The sequence below is a fragment of the Geotrypetes seraphini genome, chromosome 4 (genome assembly GCF_902459505.1).
Source record: "Geotrypetes seraphini chromosome 4, aGeoSer1.1, whole genome shotgun sequence".
Lineage (NCBI taxonomy): Eukaryota > Metazoa > Chordata > Amphibia > Gymnophiona > Dermophiidae > Geotrypetes > Geotrypetes seraphini.
Genome location: NC_047087.1, coordinates 297369840 through 297392650, shown reverse-complemented (window position 1 = coordinate 297392650; position 22811 = coordinate 297369840). Strand labels below are relative to the sequence as shown.

Here is a 22811-nt window from a genome sequence, read left to right as displayed (position 1 = left end):
GATTGCGTAAAGCACAGTTACTTACCGTAACAGGTGTTATCCAGGGACAGCAGGCAGATATTCTTGACTGATGGGTGACGGCACCGACGGAGCCCCGGTACGGACAATTTTAGAGTGATTGCACTCTAAGAACTTGGAAAGTTCTAGCAGGCCACACCGCGCACGTGCGAGTGTCTTCCCGCCCGACAGAGGCGCGCGGTCCCCAGTTAGGATAAGCCAGCTAAGAAGCCAACCCGGGGAGGTGGGTGGGACGCAAGAATATCTGCCTGCTGTCCCTGGATAACACCTGTTACGGTAAGTAACTGTGCTTTATCCCAAGACAAGCAGGCAGCATATTCTTGACTGATGGGTGACCTCCAAGCTAACAAAAAGAGGGATGGAGGGAAGGTTGGCCATTAGGAAAACAAATTTTACAAAACAGATTGGCCGAAGTGTCCATCCCGTCTGGAGAATGCATCCAGACAATAGTGAGATGTAAAAGTGTGAACTGAGGACCATGTAGCAGCCTTGCAGATTTCCTCAATAGGCGTGGAACGGAGGAAAGCCACAGATGCTGCCATAGCTCTAACTTTATGGGCCGTGACAGAACCTTCCAGTGACAGTCCGGACTGAGCATAACAAAATGAAATGCACGCTGCAAGCCAATTTGACAATGTACGTTTAGTAATAGGACGTCCTAATTTATTCGGATCAAAGGACAGAAAGAGTTGGGGAGATGATCTGTGGGGCTTAGTACGGTCTAAATAGTAAGCTAGAGCCCACTTATAGTCCAAAGTATGCAGAGCCTGTTCTCCAGAATGCGAGTGAGGTTTCGGAAAGAAGACAGGCAGAATAATGGATTGGTTGAGATGGAATTCAGAGACAACCTTAGGGAGAAACTTTGGATGTGTACGCAGAACCACCTTGTCATGATGGAAGACTGTAAAAGGTGGATCCGCAACTAGTGCATGTAGCTCACTGACCCTCCTGGCAGAGGTAAGAGCAATAAGGAAAAGTACCTTCCAAGTGAGAAACTTGAAAGAAGCGGTAGCCAAAGGTTCAAATGGAGGCTTCATTAAGGCGGAAAGAACTACATTGAGATCCCAGATAACAGGAGGGGCTTTAAGAGGTGGTTTCACATTAAAAAGACCCCGCATGAACCTGGACACCAAGGGATGAGCTGAGAGGAATTTTCCATGGACTGGCTCATGAAAAGCAGCAATAGCACTGAGGTGGACTCTAATGGAAGTAGACTTGAGGCCAGAGTCAGACAAAGAAAGAAGATAATCCAACAAGGTCTCCACTGCAAGGGAAGTGGGATCATGATGATGAAGAAGACACCAGGAAGAAAACCGTGTCCACTTCTGATGGTAACATTGCAGAGTGGCCGGTTTCCTGGAGGCATCCAGAATGGAACGAACTGGCTGAGACAAAAGAGTATCATGAGAAGTCAGCCCGAGAGAAACCAAGCTGTCAGGTGCAGAGACTGAAGGTTGGGATGCAGAAGGGTCTCCTGATGTTGCGTAAGCAGCGAAGGAAACAATGAAAGAAGAAAAGGCTCCCTGGAACTGAGTTGAAGTAGAAGGGAGAACCAATGTTGCCTGGGCCACCGTGGAGCAATGAGAATCATGGTGGCTCGTTCCCTCTTGAGCTTGAACAAGGTTCTTAACATGAGAGGTAGAGGAGGGAAAGCGTACAGGAACAGATTGGACCAATCGAGGAGAAATGCATCCGATGCCAGACGGTGAGGAGAGTAGAGTCTGGAGCAGAATAGGGCTAGCTGGTGATTGTGAGGAGCTGCAAAGAGGTCTATCTGAGGAGTGCCCCATTGAGCGAAGATGGACTGCACAGTTAAAGGATCGAGTGTCCACTCTTGAGGCTGGAGAATTCTGCTCTCCCTGAATGTAGATAGCTTTCAGGAATAGATGGTGATCTGTGGCCCAAGCCCAAATCTTCTGGGCTTCTTGGCACAAGAGGCGAGAACCTGTCCCACCCTGCTTGTTGATGTAGTACATCGCAACTTGATTGTCTGGGCACAGCAGAAGGACTTGAGGAAAGAGAAGATGTTGGAAGGCCTTGAGGGCATAAAACATTGCTCTGAGTTCCAGGAAATTGATGTGATGCTTCATTTCCTGAGCTGTCCAAAGTCCTTGAGTTTGGAACTCGTTCAAATGAACCCCCCAGGCATAAGGGGAGGCGTCGGTGGTGATGACAAGTTGATGAGGAGGTAGATGGAACAGAAAACCTCTGGAGAGATTTGAGGATATCAACCACCATTGTAGAGACTGACGAAGAGATGATGTTACAGATATGTGACGTGAGCAAGGATCCATCGCTTGGGACCACTGGGTAGCTAGGGTCCATTGAGGAGTGCGCAGGTGAAGACGTGCAAGTGGTGTGACATGAACTGTGGAGGCCATGTGACCCAAGAGTATCATCATTTGCTTGGCAGAGATGGAACGTTGTGGAATCACCTGCTGACATAGAGATTGGAGCGTTTGAAGACGGTTGGACGGCAGGAACGCTCTCATGAGGACTGTGTCCAAGACTGCTCCAATGAATTGAAGTCTCTGCGTGAGGATGAGATGAGATTTGGGTAGATTGATCTCGAACCCCAGCAAACGAAGAAATAGGATGGTCTGGTTGGTGGCCTGAAGTACTGTTTGAGATGAATTGGCCTTTATCAACCAATCGTCCAGGTAAGGAAACACCTGAAGGTGGTGGGAATGCAGAAAAGCAGCCACCACAATCAGACATTTGGTGAACACTCTTGGAGAGGAGGCAAGACCAAAGGGTAGTACCTTGTACTGGTAATGACAACGATTGATCATGCAGCGTAGGTACTGTCTGGAGGCCAGATTGATCGGTATGTGAGTGTATGCTTCTTTGAGATCAAGGGAACATAGCCAGTCGCCTTGATTGAGAAGAGGGTAAAGAGTGGCTAAAGAGAGCATTCTGAATTTCTCTTTGACTAAGCATTTGTTGAGATCGCGAAGATCTAGGATGGGTCTGAGATCTCCTGTTTTTTTGGGGACTAGGAAATAACGGGAGTAGAATCCCTGCCCCTTTTGATCTAGAGGAACTTCCTCTATGGCGTTCAGAAGGAGGAGGGATTGAACCTCTTGAAGAAGGAGTGAAACCTGAGGAGTGTTCGAAGCAGACTCTCTTGGCAGACTTTGGGCAGGAAGTGTCTGAAAGTTGAGAGAGTAGCTGTGGCGGATGATGTTGAGGACCCACTGATCCGAGGTGATGGTTTCCCAACGGCTTATGAAAAGAGTAAGGCGTCCTCCTATGGGCTGCGGAAGGTGGGCAGCAGGATGGAGACTGGCTATGTCCTGGAGAACCAAGTCAAAAGGGTTGAATGGATTTTTGTGAAGGGGGAGGCTTCACTTGTTGTTGCTGCTGTGCCGGTCTAGCAGCTTGTTTCTGTTGTTGCCTCTGACGCCTGGGTTGTTGTGGGGCCTGTGGTAAAGGACAAGCCACAAATCTAAGCTGGTAGGCCAACTGCTGGCGAAAAGGCCTGGTAGGTGGGGTCTTCTTTTTGGTTTTGAGAAGAGTATCCCACCTGGTCTCATGAGCTGAGAGCTTTTGTGTAGTGGAGTCCATGGATTCTCCAAACAGCTCATCCCCTAGGCAAGGTGCATTAGCCAGTCGATCTTGATGATTGACATCAAGTTCTGAATCTCTGAGCCAGGCCAGGCGACGCATGGCCAGCGACATAGCCATGGCCCGAGAGGTCAGCTCAAAGGTGTCATAGATTGATCTGACCATGAACTTACGGAGTTGTAAGAGCGATGAAGAAGTTTGGCGAAAAGCAGATCTTTTACAGTCAGGGAGGTATTTTTCAAAAGATGACAAATTCTGAATGAGATGCTTTAGGTAGAATGAAAAATGAAAAGCATAGTTCCCAGATCTATTAGCTAGCATCGCATTCTGGTATAACCGCTTGCCAAACTTATCCATGGCCTTACCTTCTCTGCCAGGAGGGACAGAGGTGTATACACTAGCCCCCGTGGATTTCTTTAAAGTAGATTCCACTAGTAAAGACTCATGGGGGAGTTGCGGTTTGTCAAAGCCAGGAATAGGTATGACCTTATACAAGGAGTCCAGTTTGCGAGGAGCTCCTGGAATGGTCAAAGGTGTCTCTAGATTTTTATAGAAAGTCTCTCGCAAAATATCATGGAGAGGCAATTTCAAGAATTCCCTTGGAGGCTGGTCAAAGTCCAGTGCATCGAGAAATGCCTTGGAATTTTTGGACTCAGCCTCCAAGGGAATAGAGAGAGAGTCGCACATTTCTTTGAGAAAAGAGGTAAAAGAAGATGCATCAGGCTTAGAGGACGGATCTAATACAGAAGGGTCCTCGTCCCCTGACGAACACTCTCCCTCAGAGAGAAGCGGCTCCTCTGAATCACCCCACAGATCAGGGTCCCTCACCTGAAAACTACGGTCCCGAGACTCCGGTGTGGAGGGTTCTAGGTGTCGAGTTTTGTGAGTCGACTTACCAGACCTCTGTGAAACGGTACCGGGAGATGTTATCGGGCGTGCCAGTGCCGAAGTTTGCACCGCCTGGTGTAAAGACCTCGGTGCCGAGGCATGGATACCGAGGAAACTGTTTGTACCGGTACTGACAAAGTGGATGCCGATAAAAGAGGCTGCTCCACTGCCAGTACCGGTAGCTCAGACCGGACCGGGACTAGAAGGCTCAGTGTCAGAAGAGCAGGCAGGAGCTGCTGCAATTGCTCTTTAAGCTGAACTTGCAGGACGGCAGCAATTCGCTCGTCCAGCGAAGGCACCGGTACCGCTTTTTTCTTCTGCGGTACCTTTGGTGCCGCTCTACACTCCGAAGAGGAACCCAAGGTCGAAGGGCTAACCTCAATCAGAGCGTAGCGCTTCCGTGGGCGCCTTGAGGTCGGCAGGATTGGGCTCGCTGCCACTGAGACCGGAGGGCGCTCCAGCGGGGAAGGCTTCTTAGCCGGCTTACCTGAGGAATGCGGTATCGCGCGGTGTCGATGAAGTAGGTGCCGACTGCATCGGGGCCGAAGTCGGAGTCGGTGCCGCCGAATCCGACATCTCGATACCAAACAATAACCGCTGTTGAATTTGGCGGTTTTTAAGAGTTCTCTTTTTCAGAGTGGCACAGGGGGTGCAGGTGGACGCCTGATGGTCAGGACCGAGGCACTGTAAGCACCAGTTGTGCGGGTCGGTGAGAGAAATGGGCCTCGTGCACCGCTGGCACTTCTTAAAACCGGGTTGGGGGGGCATGAACGTAAAAACGGCTTCTGCCAAATCGAAGGCCGAGGCCTCGATGGTGGCAGCAGGCCCCGCCGGGGCGAACCCGAAAAAAAAAAAAAAAAGAAAAGAAAATTCTTCTCTTTTTTTTTTAAAGAAAATAAGTAAAGAAGGGAATAAAATACCGAAAAAGTTTACGCGAGCGGGAAGGCGTTAGAGAAAAAATTTTCAACAGCCGTTGAAAGTGCGTTTTCTTAGCTCCGCGGAAACTAAGAAACTGGGGATCACGCGCCTCTGTCGGGCGGGAAGGCACTCGCGCGTGCGCGGTGCGGCCTGCTAGAACTTTCCAAGTTCTTAGAGTGCAATCACTCTAAAATTGTCCGTACCGGGGCTCCGTCGGTGCCGTCACCCATCAGTCAAGAATATGCTGCCTGCTTGTCCTGGGATAATGTGAGTATTGATAAGTGTTCTGGATGGTGATTGAGGTTTTTGAGAGCTAGCCTTAGTTTTTGGTGGTGGTTTTTTTCCCCAGATTGCGGGAATGTTTTCGTGATTGGATGAAGGACAAGGTATCAGGGTTCTTGGGGTTTGCAGTTTCCTAATGGGTTGAATCAGTCTGTGTGTTGTTGTGAGGATGGGTATAGAATGAGTGTGGTATCCAGCTGTTTTCCATTTATCTATGAGAAGGGAGAGCAGTAGTAGGACTAGGCAGAATTTGGTTGTGAGTGTTGCCATTTTTTTTTTTTTTTGCGTGGATAGGGGTGTTAGTTCTGGAGTTCTTTGCTCTGTTGATGTTACTTGTCTTTTTGTAGGGCCTATGCCTGTGAGTAGGGTTCATGTATGAGTTTTGAGAGGATGTGTGAGTGGGTATTGAGACTTGTTCTTGGTGCTAATATATGTTTAAACAAATTAGGTCAATCTGTCTATCAACCATTAAGTTTGAGTCTACAGTTAAATAAAACAAGGTAAACCAACTGTTAAGTAAAACCAGCAGTTAGACTTGAGACTTGTTAGGGCAAGAAGTCTATCAATACGTTGTTTATCAACCATTAATTATAAGTCAACGGTAAAAATAAGACAAGGTAAACCAGCAGTTAAATATAACAATGTATATCAAGGTGTACCGGCCTTCCTGCTGGCTTACGGTGCAAGAGGCTGTGCGCCGTTGGTGGGCTCAAAATTAAGGAGACCCCGCTGGTTTCGGGGGAGGGGCGGACTGCCTCGCGCTCCCCCGCAGGATCGGGCTCCTTTCTCTTCCTTTCCTGCTTTCCTGCTGGCTCCAGGAGCAGGCAGTGTGCCGTTGCAGGGCCAAATTCAAAAGGAGACCCCGCTGGTTTCGGGGGAGGGGCGGACTGCTTCGCGCTCCCCCGCAGGATCGGGCTCCTATCTCCTCTTTTCCTGCCTTCCTGCTGGCTCTCTATCCTGTTGCCATTTATCAATTAATTTAGATTCCAAACATTTAATTTCATTTTCCAAATCAACAAATTGTTTAGTATACTGTTTTCATATATGTGCCGAATATGAAATAATAAAACCTCTCATTATAGCTTTGAAAGCATCCCATAATGTTTCGGTACTAATATCCTCAGTAGTATTAATTTGGAAAAACTCAGATACCTTTACCTTAAACTCTTCAAGAAAAGCTGAATCTGCAAGCAATGTATTATCAAATCTCCAAATTGGTCTATTTAATTCCTTCTTATCCAGCCTACATTTGATCCAAACCCCTCCATGATCCGACAAAATAATTGGATCAATGGAAGCATATGTCACCTGCTGTACTAATGAGTTTGAGATCAAAACATAATCAATTCTTGAGAAAGATTTATGAACTTGAGAAAAAAAAAGAAAATTCCTGATCATTGAAATGAAGTATTCGCCAAATATCTTTTAAATTACATGATTGCACCAAATTCTCTAGCCCTAAAGATTTTATGTTCTTACTTGTTTTTTTATCCAAAAAAGGATCCATTACAGCATTAAAATCTCCAGCTACAACTAAATTAGAAGCAGCCAGTGGGAGTAATAACTGTTGTAAGTTTTTAAAGTACTCATTTTGGTTCGAATTAGGGGCGTAGACATTAAACAAAGTCAAGGTATTATTTCCCATTCTCATTTTTACATTAATCCACCTGCCTAAAGGATCAAAATCTATCAATTGAAAAGAAGCAGAACAATTACTACTTATTAAAATGGCAACTCCCGCTTTTTTCCTAACTGCAGGGGCATAAAAACAATGTTTGATCCAATCCTCTTCAAGTTTCTTTGATTCTACATCCGATAGGTGTGTCTCTTGGATGTAATATATATCAGCTTTTTGTTTCTTTAGGAACGTAAGCATTTTTTTTCCTTTTTTGAGGCCATTAACATTAAGTGAAAATATTTTAATCTCCATTATTTATAATATTTATTAACCATTTTCCCTCAATTTTGAAAAATAAAAAGTAACTTAATATATGATTATATGCCATTTTCTATATCATTTCATAATCAGTAAAATACCTCCCCCAATTATCATTATACCCTTTATAAATATCCATCCTACCCTTCCCCCCCTATATACTGACATAAAGAACTTGGAACCACACATTTAAGATCAGGTAAAACAAGATAATCCCCCACAGACCTCAATTATAATTCATTTTTGCAATACATTAATCATATAAAATAATAACTTATCATTAATATAATCCATAATCTTTGATGAATCCCAGTATCTTAATAGTTTAACCCCAAATACATACCTAGTTATTCAAATATCAGTATGATATTTAAAAATTATTTTTAAATGATTTTTAAAAATTAGTATTTGAACAATCTAAAAATAAATATTCATAATATTCATTTTATATTCCTATATAATCCATAAAATAACTAATTATAAAGCCATTGGTATTAATACTGCATTAATTGATACGAGTGAATAATAATTATACTTTCCATAAATAAAATTCCATTCATCCAACTCATAGTTAACTTTTATAGATCAAACATAAATAGTATTAATATTAATCAATAATGTCTATACTTATCCATTCTGTTAAAAAGTAAGTAATATAGAATATTTTCATTTAATATCCTAACATTTTTAGAAAATTAGTCACTTTTAAAGAGCTATTTTTAAGTACATAAATATATAATTAAGCAGATACATATATATCATACATTAATTCAATTCTCACCTCTCCACACCAGTTTATATATATTAATCCATTAGAAAGAAAACTCATATTAAAAGTATAGCATTCCTATTAAAAGAACCTTCTCCTGGAGACCCTTATAACACGAATATATATTGCAAATAATTAGTAAAAAGCATATCGCATTTTTTTTTTTTTTAAAGAGCACATGAGAGAATTTCATATAATATTTGAACAAAAACCATTAACTCTCCTATTTTCATATAATCCTTAAACCCACACAAACTTAGCACTCTTCCAGCATATATTCATCGCATTCATTTGCACATAACACTGAACCTCCAATATTGTTCCAGGATACCAATATCAGAATGATTTGGAGATAGGACAAGAATCCAGCAATTAGTTCTGCCTTTTATCCGCAATCATTCTCAATCCAAAAAGAAAAGAGATAGTCCTTTGACATCGACGATTTGCATATAAATTGTCAGAGTTGATGGTAGCACGAAAATGATTTAAATGATGTAGATTCAGATGTTCCTAAACGTCGCTGAGGACGGAGCATGCATGCACACCAACCCTCTATGAAGAGAGAGGCGGTATTCTATTTAAATCGTCAAATTCGTGAAAGCCAGTTCTGACACTTATTATTAATAGAATTACACCGTGAGTTGGAGGCGGAGCATGCTCTTACGTCCTTACATATAAGAGAAGCATTCCCAGACATCATCTACTTCACTTCAGAAATCCTCTTCAGAAATGACAAATAGTTTTACTCAGCTCTGCTATGTAGATGAATAAATTTTTCCAGAATTGCAATCTTCCATATCAAAAGGAAGAAACACCGAAAGTTTATCAAAGGTCTCCAACTCGTCAGTCATTCAGTTATCATAGTAACATCTGTGTCTTTCCATAACTCAGTCACCATAGTAACCTATGTGTCCTTTCGAATATCAAATGCCCCTCTTTTCATTTATCAGTCTTAGTCCTTTAAAACTGCAGGGATATACCTGCATATTTTCTGTCTTGGTGTTCATCTTATTGAAAATCCCTAGCAGTCTTCAATATTGGAATCCATATTAATGCTCTGAGGCCAGATATGAAATTGGATATATTTAACTCCATATAACTCTAACGTCTTGACCATAACTTTTTATGTTCAGTAGATGTTTCTTTCAGTCATACTGGCTTTAGAATATTGCCAACATTCCATAGATCAAATCACACAGAAGGTTCTTTCTCCGTTAAAATTTTAAAGTAATATTAAACTCAATAAATATACTTTGAATTCACATAACTATTTTTTTTTTTTTAATGTAAAAAGGAAAGTAAAGCTAAATTACTTTAAGTCTCACTTATTCTTATTCTTTCATTCACTCGTTCATGGGTTGTTCTTTCTGGTTTAAAAATTTCTTAAGTTTATCAGGAGAATCGAAGCTGAGTGTTTTATTATCTACTGTTATTTTCATTATAGCTGGATATAGTAAACCATATCTAGCTCCAATATCCCACAGCGCCGGTCTCATCTCTAAAAACTGCTTTCTTCTTACCGCCGTAGCTTTAGCAAAGTCCGGTACAATATGAATTTTAGCATCCTGGCATCTCATATTTTGATTTTCTTTTGCCAATCTGATGATCTCTGTAGCATGCTGATATCTTAGGAGTTTAAAAATTATTGGCCGAGGACCATTAAATTTATCTGATCTTCTAGTGGGAACCCTATGTGCTCTTTCTATTTCAATTGGATGTTTGATTTAAAGGGGAGGACTTTCATTATGAAATTTTCTAAAAAGGAAATTGGATCTCCTTTCTCCACCCCTTCCGGTATCCCTAATACCAGGGGTGTCCAATGTCGGTCCTCGAGGGCCGCAATCCAGTCGGGTTTTCAGGATTTCCCCAATGAATATGCATGAGATCTGTGTGCATGCACTGCTTTTAATGCATATTCATTGGGGAAATCCTGAAAACCCGACTGGATTGCGGCCCTCGAGGACCGACATTGGACACCCCTGCCTAATACTCTTAAATTCGACCTTCTCATCCGGTTAGAGCAATCCTCCAGCTCGCTGAAAAGTAAGGCAATTTTCTCTTTTTCTTCTTCAAACTGCTTTTTTTCTGTTTGAAATTCCTCCACGTTCTTTTCTAGCTGATTAACTTTTATTTCCAGTACCTCCGTTCTCCTATTTAATGTAGAAACTTCCTCTTGTAGATCGCTAAGTTTTTTTGAGTTTGAGAGCACTATTTCTTTAATTGCTTTTATTTCTTTGAACATTTCATCTTCCCATTTGCTGTCTTTTGGTAGCGGTGTTTTCAATGGTGTTACAGGCTCTGGTTTCGATCTCTTCACACTTCCTGTGTTAGACATCGCCGAGTCAGCTTTGCTCTGCTTACCCGTGGCCATTATAACTATCGGTATGTGAAAACAAAACCGGCAATTTATATAATCTGATATTACTTAATTATAAAACTGTCTGTTTTCAACGGGAGCTCTCCCTTCACCAGTCCATTCGCGTGCACCTCCAAGCCATGCCCCAAGTGCTTGCATTTCTAAGGATTTTATTCTGGTGTCATAATTATCTGATTTGTTTTCCAACGCTGATACTTTATTATTCAAATCCAAACTTTCTGAAAGTACTACAGTGCAGCGTTGGGAAAGCTGCTGTAACTGGCTTCCCAGAGAGACTTGAAGACTGGAAATAGCCTCCCAAATTGACTCCATATTGAAGACTTCAGGCTTCCATAAGGGGAAAAACTCAGTTCTGGCACACACTGATAAAGAAATAGTACTTGCATTTGCAGAAGAAATATTCAAAACTGCTTTTATCTGCTTTCTTCCATCCGGCTGCATTGTTGGCGAAGCACACTCTTCCTGCCTCCTCTCAGACCAGGATCCCTCGCCCTGCTGAACAGGCAAGAGGGCGTCCCGAACCATATTTGGCATCGGCTGATCCTCCCCCACTCCTACTGCTCCCAACGCCAGAGGACTGTTCCTCCAGGGACAAGCTGACACCCTCGAGGGAGAGCTCTCATGCCTCAGTTTGTGTGCTCTCTCCTGCCGAGGCTTTGTCCTCCGATTGCTGCGCTCATGGGCCATGCTGCACAAAGGAATCCATCGGCCAGGTCTGAGGTAAGAGTTTCTCCAGGTAAACCCGGGAGTTTAGATTTTCTTTTCACCATGGCGAAAGGAAATGTTCAAAAAGACTGCACCGGTGTCCCAGTGCAGCTTCGAGCCACCATATTTGTGAAGCTCCGCCCCCCAATGGTAAGCCGCTAATTGGACTGCCTGCTGAGGCTCTGGTCGTGCTAGTGGGGAAGGAGGGATGCGATGGAAGAGCATTCCTTCTCACCTCACCAGCCTGAAGAAAAGCATCTAGTTTAATTGGTTCAGGTATGCATTCAAGCCATCTAGCTTAGAACCTGCATGGTGTACCATCACCATCTGCTAAAGACAGAGGGGAAAAAAACCCCTAACATTCTAAGGCTGCACAGTACCCTTATGGGGCAAAACGTACAGAACTACTTTGTTTCTCTGTCTCTACCTGCTGGATATAACCCACAGATTCTGGGCTGGACTTAAGGAATTAATTTTAATCAAGAATATTAAAATTAAGTGCTCTAGTCTACAAATATATTTCTGAATAAAAATTATATGTGAATGAATTATTTTAAAAATTTATGAAAATCAGTGCAATATTATCTAGTGCACACAATACTTAGTGCTTACCTAGCATCACTGCATCTACTGCTCCACCTGCACAGAATTCAATCAGGATCTATTTGAAATGAGACAAAAAAAATCTGATCTACTGAACTATGTCATTTATTAGTACTCATGTAGTCAAGCCAAAATACACAAATAGAGATAGATATACACCAGAAAACCCAAAAGTTGAAAAACTGTGAATTGAAGTTTACCCCATGAATTTGATTGTGCTTGATCAAAAATTAAATTTTAAAAAATTTAAAGCCCATCCAGGGGTCCCTCAAATCCATTGATTTTTCTTAAAATTTGCTCCTATTCTTGCTTAATGGAGCAAATTTATTGGTATTATAGCTATAACTTTTATTATGATTTCACACTCAGCAATGATACATTGATAAAAAGACATTTTATGCAAAAGAAATCTAACAATATTTATTAAATGAACCTTCAGTATCTGCAAGTAACAGAAATTTAACTACAGGTAGTCCAGAACACCGCTGCACGAATGATTTTTGGAAGTGATAGGTTGGGACATGCGATTCCCCCTCCCCTCCTTTTGCGACAATTACAAATGCAGAAATTTGTTTAAAGTTTTAGTGTTAACTTTCCATGCAGGGTGTAATGGAATACCTTGGTATTTATCCCAAGCTATAACATTGTATCACCTACATCGCCCATTAAGATCTGAGGTGGCGATGTCACTAGATGGAACAACTTAACTGGACAGTTAAAAATAATGGACAATACACGAAAATTTTTAAAGCTGCTGAAAACATTTGTGGAATATTTTCTTAAACATTGTTGTATAATTTGTATAGCAGGAAATAAGACAGACAAAAACAGAAAATCACAATTTTAAATTTTGTGTTTTTAATGTTACTGATAGCAATAATAGTATTAAGCAGGATATAAGGAGGTGGGGCATATCAAAAATGTATGAGACACCCCTTGCCTGGGAAACCTGAAAAGACACCAGTATAGCAAAACCTTGGTTTGCAAGTGTAGGGGTGTTTCCTTATTTGCACCTGAAGGTTAGGCCTCTCTGACATCATCAAGCCTGAACCATTATTTGCAAGAAATCATTCCAGCCTGAACCTAGCAAGAAGAGAAAGAAGAACACATCTTTGCTGTTTCTGCCTGATGCATTCTGGGTATGTACCAGAATGGTATTCTAGTCAAGGACATCCATCTATGCCTTCATGCAGAAAGGGTGGGGTTGTGCTTATCTCTGTCTCCCAGCCTGTATGAGACTTTATACAGAAAGGCTATTTATCTAAGTTCTGTTTCTGGATTGGTCCGGAGAAATCATCTGACGAGATCCAAGTGAAAAGGTGCTAATTGTAATTTAGTCTGTGTTTTAGGTGTGGGTGAACTCACATCTCATCACAGGTGTTCTGCACGTATCTCTTTCATAATAATTAAGACCTGAACAGTTACCTCGTGTGACTCTGTCTGAGAGAGTGAATCGGACTTTAAACAGATCTGAATTCCATCACCTCAAGGAAACTTTTGCTGCCAATAAATTACAGCTTTACCAGTGGCTGACAAACACTTGTTCCTGTAAACCAAAGGATTTCTACATCTGCTAAGCTGAGAGACATATTCCATTTCACCTGATTTTGTGCCAAGGCCTAATTGGATGGTGAGGATAAGGAACTTATTATCTTATCAGCTGGGGTTAGATAAGTGCATCCGATTGTGATATAGGATAAGGCTTGTAAAGCTACTTTTGGTGATAACTGTAATAGATTGCTGCTAATCAGGGATTATTATTATAAGAATTGTTTAGTGAGTGTAAGAATTAGTTTTACTTATGTATCTAGCAAGTGTGTTGTGATAATTCTGTACTGAGGAGTTTCATATATGTAATCAGATATTTTGTGAACAATATTTAGATATTGCTGCTGGCTTGTGAATTATATTTTTCTATTTTCGTAATAAAAGTATTTCTCATTAGCCTTGGTCTGGTCATGTAAAAAAGCAAGAAAGCTGAACCTGGATGAGATATTATGGTCTTCCCTAGAAACTAACAGGCATGTATTTGTTTATGTAACTGATTAGTGGACCGTAAATCTTTCTACACAAGCATAATTTGTTCCAAAAACATGCTTGTAATCAACAAGGTCTCTCTCTCTCTAGGATATAGAAGGATATAGAAATGCTTCAGGAGTTGGAGTTATAGAAGGATATAGAAGTGCTTCAGAAGTTGGAGTTACAGTAGAAAGAATATTGATAAATTGCATAATCCAGCAATGTTCTTTTGGTTAGTTTCTTGTTAATCTTATTTCATTAGTAATTTTCCTAGCAACACTAATGACTTAGTTATCACATGCTATTTAATTTTGTCCCTGTCAGCAATACAGGGGGTGTTCTATTTCAGTGCATTGCACATCTTGTAACATGTTCATTTAGGGCATACTGATCTTAGGCACTTTCTCGTCTGTTAATGGAACAGGATGTGCTAGGTCAAACAACTAACCAAGAATTGGACCTTAACGAAGCAATTGTAATTTAATTGGAAGATGTTGTAACCACATATGTTTAATAATGAATTTAGTGATGTCATAAACCCAATAAAATGGTCAGTCTCAGTCGGGGAGATTCTTGGTTGGTATCCTACCAGTTAAGTAGGATGCCATGAACTCCCAAGGCCTTGAATGTTTTAAGGAGAAATTAGTTCCTTATCTGCTAAATTTTCTCTCTTTCTTTTAGTCCCTCCAGACCGGCACAGAAACAGATGGGTTTACACTCCTCTGCCAGCAGGTGGAGACTGACATAGTACAAGTGGGCTGGTATTCCCTCTTACAATCAGTCTTTATGTAATGTAATGTAATGTAATTTATTTCTTATATACCGCTACATCCGTTAGGTTCTAAGCGGTTTACAGAAAATATACATTAGGATTAGAAATAAGAAAGGTACTTGGAATAATATATAAGGCGACCATACGTTCCGTTTTCAAAGGGACCGTCCCGTTGTTCCGACCCACCGCTTCGGGATGCCGAAATGTCCCATTTTCAAGGACAGCGTCCTGAAGCTGTGCACTGGGACAACGGACCGGGGATCGCTTCCCCTCCCTGCCGCGCTAAAGCCTACCTCCCTCCCTCCAGCATCGGAAAGGAAGTTCCAGACAAATGGGTTCAGCCTCCATTTCCAACAAAATAGGGAAGGGGAGGAGCTTGACAATTCTCCAGTCCACGTGACTGTTGCTAACGACCAATCCAGAAAAGAGCCTGCCCCAGCCAACGCGCCAAACTTACAGGGTGCCTCCCACTGAGAAGGCGTGTGGGAAGCTATTCAACCAATCAGAAACGTGAGGGAGGAGAACACCGACGGCTCCATTCCGTCCTCTTTTGATTTTTGCTGCAAAATCACAGCGTACTCCCGTTCTCCTTCCTAAGTGTGTTTGTCATTTTCTTCCTCCTTGACTGCAGTGAGTGTCCAGCTATGTCCGGTTTTGATAGCAACAGCTTTGGTGGGGAGCTGGCAGTAGACGATGGGCAGCAGGTCAAGAAGTCGCAGTTGAAAAAGCGCTTCCGCGTGTTCCTGCGTCAGTATCGGGAGGGCACCGATCGTACCAGCTTCACTTTTACAGGTACAGTTGCGACTGAGGCGTTAAAGTGCTGATCGGAGCAGATTCGATTGTATTCTAATCAGTAAAAGCAATGGGGGGGTGTGTGAAGAGGACGTGTCTCTGGCTCTCCCTCCTCCAGAAGGGGAGAGAGAGAGAGACATTCGCAGAGGTTCCTGGGAGATAAAGCATACTGAAGATGCAGGAGGTGTGCCAGCCAATAGGATCACCTGTTAATCAGTTTCTCTATCTCCACTAGAGAGTTGTGTGGGGACAGAAATCCCATCAAAGTCCCACCCGTCCCCGTGAGGAATCCCACCCGTCCCTACCCGTCCTCGCGAGGAATCCCCTCCGTCCCCACCCGTCCCCGCGAGGAATCCCCTCCATCCCCGCTCGTCCCTATAAACTTCAGAAATAGTTATTTCATTTAATTATGCTACTGAATTAAAGGCTTTGGTAGAAACCCATTTACAAATAAGCAAAGAGACTTTATTTGGAAATATTAATTGGGAAGAATACATACTTTGTAAATGGGTTTCTACCAGAGCTTCTAATGTTTATAAATTTTTATCAACACAACTAATATACTACTTTATCCTGAAGCAAAAAAAAAAAAATAGAATTGTTTTCCTACCTTTGTTGCCTGGTTTCTGCTTTCCTCATGTTCTCATTCAATTCCTTCCATCCACTATCTCTCTTCTCTCTGCGTCTTCCATTTGCTCTGTTACTGTGCCTCTCCCTTTCTCCCCCTTCCAAATTGGTCTGGCACCCATCTTCTTCCCTCTGCTCCCCCCATAGTCATCTCTGTCTTCTTCCCTGCCAGCATCTTCGCCCCACTCTCTCTTCCCCATTTTCTTTCAGCGTCCTTCTCCCCCCCATCTTCCCCATGTCCTGTCAGCGTCCTTCTCCTCCCTCTGTCATCCCCATGTGCTTTCAGTATCCTTCTCCCCCTGTCTTCCCCATGTCCTTTCAGCAGCCTTCTCTCCCCTCTGTCTTCCCCATGTCCTTTCAGTATCCATCTCCCCCCCACCATCTTCCCTATGTCCTTTCAGCATCCTTCTCCCCCCTCTGTTTTCCCCATGTCCTTTCAGCATCTTTCTCCCCCTCTGTCTTTCCCATGTCCTTTCAGCATCCTTCTCCCCCCCTGTCTTCCCCATGTCCTTTCAGTGTCCTTCTCCCCCCACCCCGTCTTCCCCATGTCCTTTCAGCGTCCTTCTCCCCCCACCCCGTCTTCCCCATGTGCTTTCAGCTCCTTCTCCCCCCCTCGTCTTCCCCATGTGCTTTCAGCTCCTTCTCCCCCCGTCTTCCCCATGTGCTTTCAACTCCTTCTCTCCCCCCATCTTCCCCATGTGCTTTCAGCGCCTTCTCCCCCCTCTGTCTTCCCCAGTGCTTTCAGCGACCTTCTTTCCCCTCAGTTTTACCCATTTCCCTTAAGCGTCTTTTCCTCTCCATTCCACCTTTCCTTCCTTTCTCCCTCCCTGCCCTTACCTTCATGGCGCTTCCCCGCCCGACCGACAACAGAACAGGCCCGGTCCGACAAACCTCCCTGCCCTGAATCCAGCTGCTGTAAGAAGGTAATTTAGATTTGCGGCTACAGGGCAGGGAGTTTTGTCGGACCGGGCCTGTTGTCGGTCGGTCGGGGAAAGCGCCACGAAGGTAAGGGGATCTGGCTGGCTCTGCAGCCCCTCCTAAGGCTGCCCCGGGGCGGACCTCCCCCCCCCCCTTGGTACGCCACTGCCTTGAGTTTTTCCTACCTGCCCTGCCGCAGCACACAGCCGACCGGAAGTCTTCCCGATGTCAGCGCTGACTTCGGAGGGAGGAAGGGCTTTGCTTAAGCCCTCTCTCCGACATCAGCACTAACATCGTGGAAGACTTCCGGGTCGGCTGTGTGCTGCGGCAGGGCAGGTAGGGAAAGAAGACGAACCTCGCAGCTCAAGTGAATCCAACCCCGCAGGAACCCCGTGATCCTAGGGGGCGTCCCCACGGGATCCCTGTGACCCGAAGGGGGAACCCGCGGGATTCCCGTCGTCCCCGTTCAGCTCTCTAATCTCCACCTGCTGGTAGATGTGTGCTATCCCACTGGTCTCTGGATTCATCTGTTGCTATTGCTAAGGAAAGATTGCATTTACGGTTGAAAAGACACTTCCCTTATCTTTTTGGGGTTTGTCTGTTCTTTCTTGAAAGCGAGGTGTTCTGTTCGCTTGCCTACTTTATAAAATAGCATGCAGTGTATTTTGGCATAAGTACACCCACTTGCAGAATAGCCTTCTTAGCATTTATATTATAGAATTACAAAACACACATTACTTTTTTCGATATGCCTGACTTCTTTGAATAAGAAAGCACCTACCCAGAGATTGTTTTCATAATAGAAGGCATCAAGAAGCTTGACAATATGTGGATGGTCACATGATGCTAATATGTCAATCTCTACCATGTAATCTTCAAGTTCATCCTCTGATTTTGTATCTATCACCTTTGCTGCAGCCAATATTCCAGTCTCTTTATTCTGAGCCTGCAAATCAAATTGTTGTATGATATTAAAATAGGAACAAAGGTATTGATTCACCCAAAAAGGAGGTGGCGCAGTTAGAGGGGTCAAGCAACCATTTTAAATGCCGAGTTTGAAAAACTCACTCACTGGGATTCCAAAGTGGCATAAATAGGCCAATAGGGGGGAGAGAGATGCAGTGGTTAAAGCTACAGCCTCAGCATCCTGCTCCTTGTGACCCTTGGCAAGTTACTTACCCCCTCTTTTACTAAGGTGCGCTAATCGATTTAGCACGCGCTAAATGCTAACGCGTGCATGTTAGTCTATAGACATGTTAGCGTTTAGCGCACGCTAATTCAATTAGTGCGTGCTAATCGGTTAGCTCACCTTAGTAAAGAGGGGGTAATTCCCATTGTCCCAGGTATAGAAAATTGAAGAAATAAATACTGTGCATCGTATTTAAGGCTTGCCCCGTTCTACTATTTAACATATACTTGTGCATCATTAAAACATGCACAAGGCTCATGCTTCTTTTCACGGATATAAAGTCATTTCTCAGCAACATCTGAACTAAGTAGAGTGTACACAAGAGTATGCTCAAAGATTGGTGGTATGTAGTGTGGACAACTTCCAGTGGAGTTTCTTCAAAATTCCAGGCTTGTCCACACTTCAGTCACAACTACCTCATTTAAATGTTCTGTCAATCAACCATTTATGAATGCTGATTCTTTAGGATAAGAAGATAAAGCAGACAATAGGAAACAGAAAATGCCTTATTAGAGAGCAAAATTGAACTATTATAGCTTAGAAAGGTACACTGTACATAGTGAACTACCTGCATAAAAAGATCAGCAGTTGAGATAGAAAACACTTTTTCCCCCATCTCTGCCAGCTCTCTTTTCATTCTTCATAATTGCTTGACAATTGGCCTATCTATTAAGACACAACAGTGGGATTTCAGCTGGCAAAGCCTATCCCAATTTAATGTTTCAAAGGATACCGGTAACTGTACTTGGGGTTCAGTAAGGACCTCATTAATTTTGGATTCATTTGATGTAAAACATTTTTACTCCCTCTTTGCTTTTTATTATCTCTTATTCTATCTTTTTTTAGATTTTTTTTATATAATTGTTTATTCAAAAGACAAAATACATGCAAAAAGCAGATAACATTTTCCAATATACAGCAAGTACAAAACAACCAACAAATAGAACCATGGAAACAAGTGGAGTCCAGGCTTGTGTTCTTATAGCCCGGACCCAACCATTCCTCACCCCAATAAAAGCCCCACCTTTACCCCAATCTGTCACCTGCCTACAAACCGCCACCCCCCACCTATCCTCAACCCACTGGCAATAAAGGAACCACTGGCTTCCGCAATCTATTGACCACTTGGCTTTTGATCACAGGGGGCAAAGTATCCAAATAAAAGGTCCAAACAGACAAGAAAAGCTTATTCCTGGAACGAGAAAACCGAGCTGACAGATTCCCATACCATTAAAAGATTAAATTTATTGCACCAATACCAGAAAGTGGGTGGGGAGTCCTGAAGCCAATGATTTAGGATGCACTTCTTCCCCACAATATAGCCCTTACGGATAAGCAAACTATCGCCTGCAGAAAGCCCACCCAGATGGCCTGTAGCCAGAAAAAGAATCCCTTCCACCGTCGAGGGGAGGGTATAATCCACCAAGGACTCCAAATAGCACCCAACCTCCAGCCAAAAGGCATAGATAGTTGCACATGACCAGAAACCATGTGCTAAGGAATTATCAACCTGGCGACATTTCAGGCAAGTAGGGATATGGGCACACCCAAAATGAAAGGTCATCTCTTATTCTATCTTTCATAGCTCATGTTTTGTAAACTACTTTTACTCCATTTTATTTCCCTTATTCAATGCCAGCACTGCTTTCAAGGCCTTACAATTCAGAACAGAACTGAATACATCCAAGAAGAAGAGTAAGAGCAATGAGAAATGAAGCCTCACCTTGCCTACATAAGGACTTCAACTGTGTATTATTAAAATTTTATATACCGCCCAATCTTTAACATAGGTCTCAGCAAGACTCTGAAAAAGCATACCAACATCTATATTCATACACAGAGCTCAACTCTGACATCTAACACTCCTTGTCAGGACCTTGAACAACATATGTACCACTTTTATTGGGGGTGGGGGGGAAATACATAAGCCCTGCTCAACTCCCACTGTTTTAGCTCAATACTGAGATACTGCAAATGTCTTTAATCAAGCACAACATATACAAATACTACTTAAGAACATAAGAATTGCTGCTGCTGGGTCAGACTGGTAGTCCATCGTGCCCAGCAGTCCACTCACACGGCAGCCCTCTGATCAAAGACCAGCACCCTAACTGAAACCAGCCCTACCTGCAGGAACTTGTCTAACTTTGCCTTGAATCCCTGGAGGGTGTTCTCCCCTATGACAGACTCTGGAAGAACGTTCCAGTTTTCTACCACTCTCTGGGTAAAAATAACTTTCTTATGTTCATATTGTGACAGGGAAGCTCCTGTCCCAGTGAAAACTACTGCTAAAACTCCCCAGCATGCAGCACAGGGCTCTGTAAAACCCGGCATGGAGCCAGGCCAGCTGGCTCAGCCAGGAGAGTGCAAGAAAAGGCAGGTCCCAGCACAGCCCAAAAGCCAGATAGGGAGGGCTCTGAAAACCAATAATTTCCCCTATCACTCTTTTCCCCAAGTCAGGGAGAAACCTGAGACCAATTTGGAGAGGGGTGGAGTCAGACCCTGGAGTTTGCAGGCTGGGAAGCCTCAAAGAGGAAGGAGGAGGATACAGCTGGCTCTACAGAAGCCACACGACCCACGGAGATTCCAGCTTTCACCCATGGCTTAAGCCCCAGCAGGGATGTTTTGCAAAAGGCCAGCTCACAAGGAGAAGCAGTACCACACACGGGAGGTATAGTGCCTTGCAGATTAAACCCCAGAGGGAAGGGCTGTAAGTTTACCCCATGGAAATGCTGCAGAGGAGCTGGCAGACCTGCAGGGAGGGGGATGGGATGTAAAGCCAGGAATGGATGTCGAAATGGAAAGCCAGGGTTCCCAAGAGGGTGAATGGGAAATGTGTAGTGACCCTGGGGAGAGTATGTGTGGGGAAGATATGGACCTGGGGGGGTATAATGTGTGAGAGTCCCAGTTGGTTTCATAAAGAAAGTTTTCTGTTTCCCTTTTGAACTTAAGCCAGTGCATGACTGCAGGCAGAGCTGAGGCAGCCCTGCTTAATTAAGGGAGAAAGCGTGTGTGAATAAACCCATAATCAGACTCCCTAGGAGCAGGAGATAACCAAGATAAGGGTCACTTCGGGTGGGCCTGGAGACCGCAAACTAAATGGGAGGCGTGGCCCGCACAGCCTGACAGGAAAGGCTGTGAAGGTTCCTTGGGAGCAGGGTGGGTTAGGGCAAGAAACAAAATTTACCTTGTTTGGATGTGTGACAATGAAAAGAGCTGAGATGTGAAAAGGCTGGCATGAGCCGTGCTCAGCTGAAAGGCAAGAAGTTACTGGGAACCGGAGAGACTGATAAATCCCAGAGGGGATGTGAAACAGTGAGGGCACTGGACTACTGTAGAGTTTTGAATGATGTCTTTTGATAAAGATGGTCTATCCAGTTCCTCAGTTAAGGCCCATATGACTCACCTGGACTGAGCTATACCAGAGTGCAGGAAGCACCTAAGGGAGTCTAAGAAACCAATTGTGAATGTTTTTTTTCATATTCTTATTTGGGACACTAATAAACCTGATGCTGTTTTCCAAAAATCCGGTATCCGGGTTTTCCTTCACCTAACCATATAAAAGGCGTACAAAATTCTTGCTTGCGGTCTGAGCCAGGGTTTTCCTATTCCCTTGGGGACTGGCCCGGCCACAATATCGAATCTATCCCCTTTCAATTTTAGAGAGTGCCCTCTCGTTCTCCCTACCTTGGAGAGGGTGAACAACCTGTCCTTAACTACCAAGTCTATTTCTTTCAGTACCTTGAATGTTCAATCATTAGTTGAGTGCTAGTAGAGGTACGCGATTCATTATCTGAAATTCTAAAAACCAAAAAGCTCCAAAAACTGAAATTCTTTGCAATGAAAAAGGAGTAGGACTTGGGTGTGATAGTATGTGATGATCTTAAGGTGGAAAGTGTTGTGGACCTTTTTCTCCCGACACAGCTTTAGCAAAACAAGGCCTTTTGGCCAGTCTCTTGTTGAGATGAGAAATTAAAGACCTGAACTTATTTAAAACCAACCTAAAAACATTCCTTTTTAAAGCTTCTTTTAATACTTAAAATATATTTTTTAAAATTAGTTCAACAGCATTATAAAACATTTCATTTTTTTTTAGAACTATTCTTTAGAACAATTTTTTAATCCCAATCCTAACGTTTTTTCCCCCTACTAGTTTTTCGTCTTCCTCTCTCTTGAGAAACTGCGATTTGTAACTTTTACCCACCTTAGCTCCTTCCCTGTGTTTTACAGTTTGTCTGTACTGTCTGTTAGAGGCTTCTTACCCCCTCTTAAGGTTGTGTACAATATATTTTTTAAATTGTTACTTGCTTAGTATTAAATAAGCGATTCATCAAATTTCATAAAACTTGAAACTTGATTAGAAGAAATCCCTTTGATGTAAAGATTGCTCGCTTGGATTACAATCATCGTTTGATGCGAGTGCCACAAAGA

General features: G+C 43.1%; 1 protein-coding gene across 2 annotated transcripts in view; it reads right to left on the bottom strand.

Moving 5' to 3' along the window:
• Positions 1-22811, bottom strand: part of SLK (STE20 like kinase) — a 277359-nt gene that overhangs the window by 248040 nt on the left and 6508 nt on the right. For both annotated transcript variants that reach the window (XM_033941264.1, XM_033941265.1), the window contains exons 2-3: positions 17973-18137; positions 12073-12121 (exon numbers count right to left, since the gene is read on the bottom strand). In XM_033941264.1, coding sequence (XP_033797155.1) covers positions 12073-12121; positions 17973-18137 — 214 coding nt within the window. The remainder of the gene's footprint in view (positions 1-12072; positions 12122-17972; positions 18138-22811) is intronic.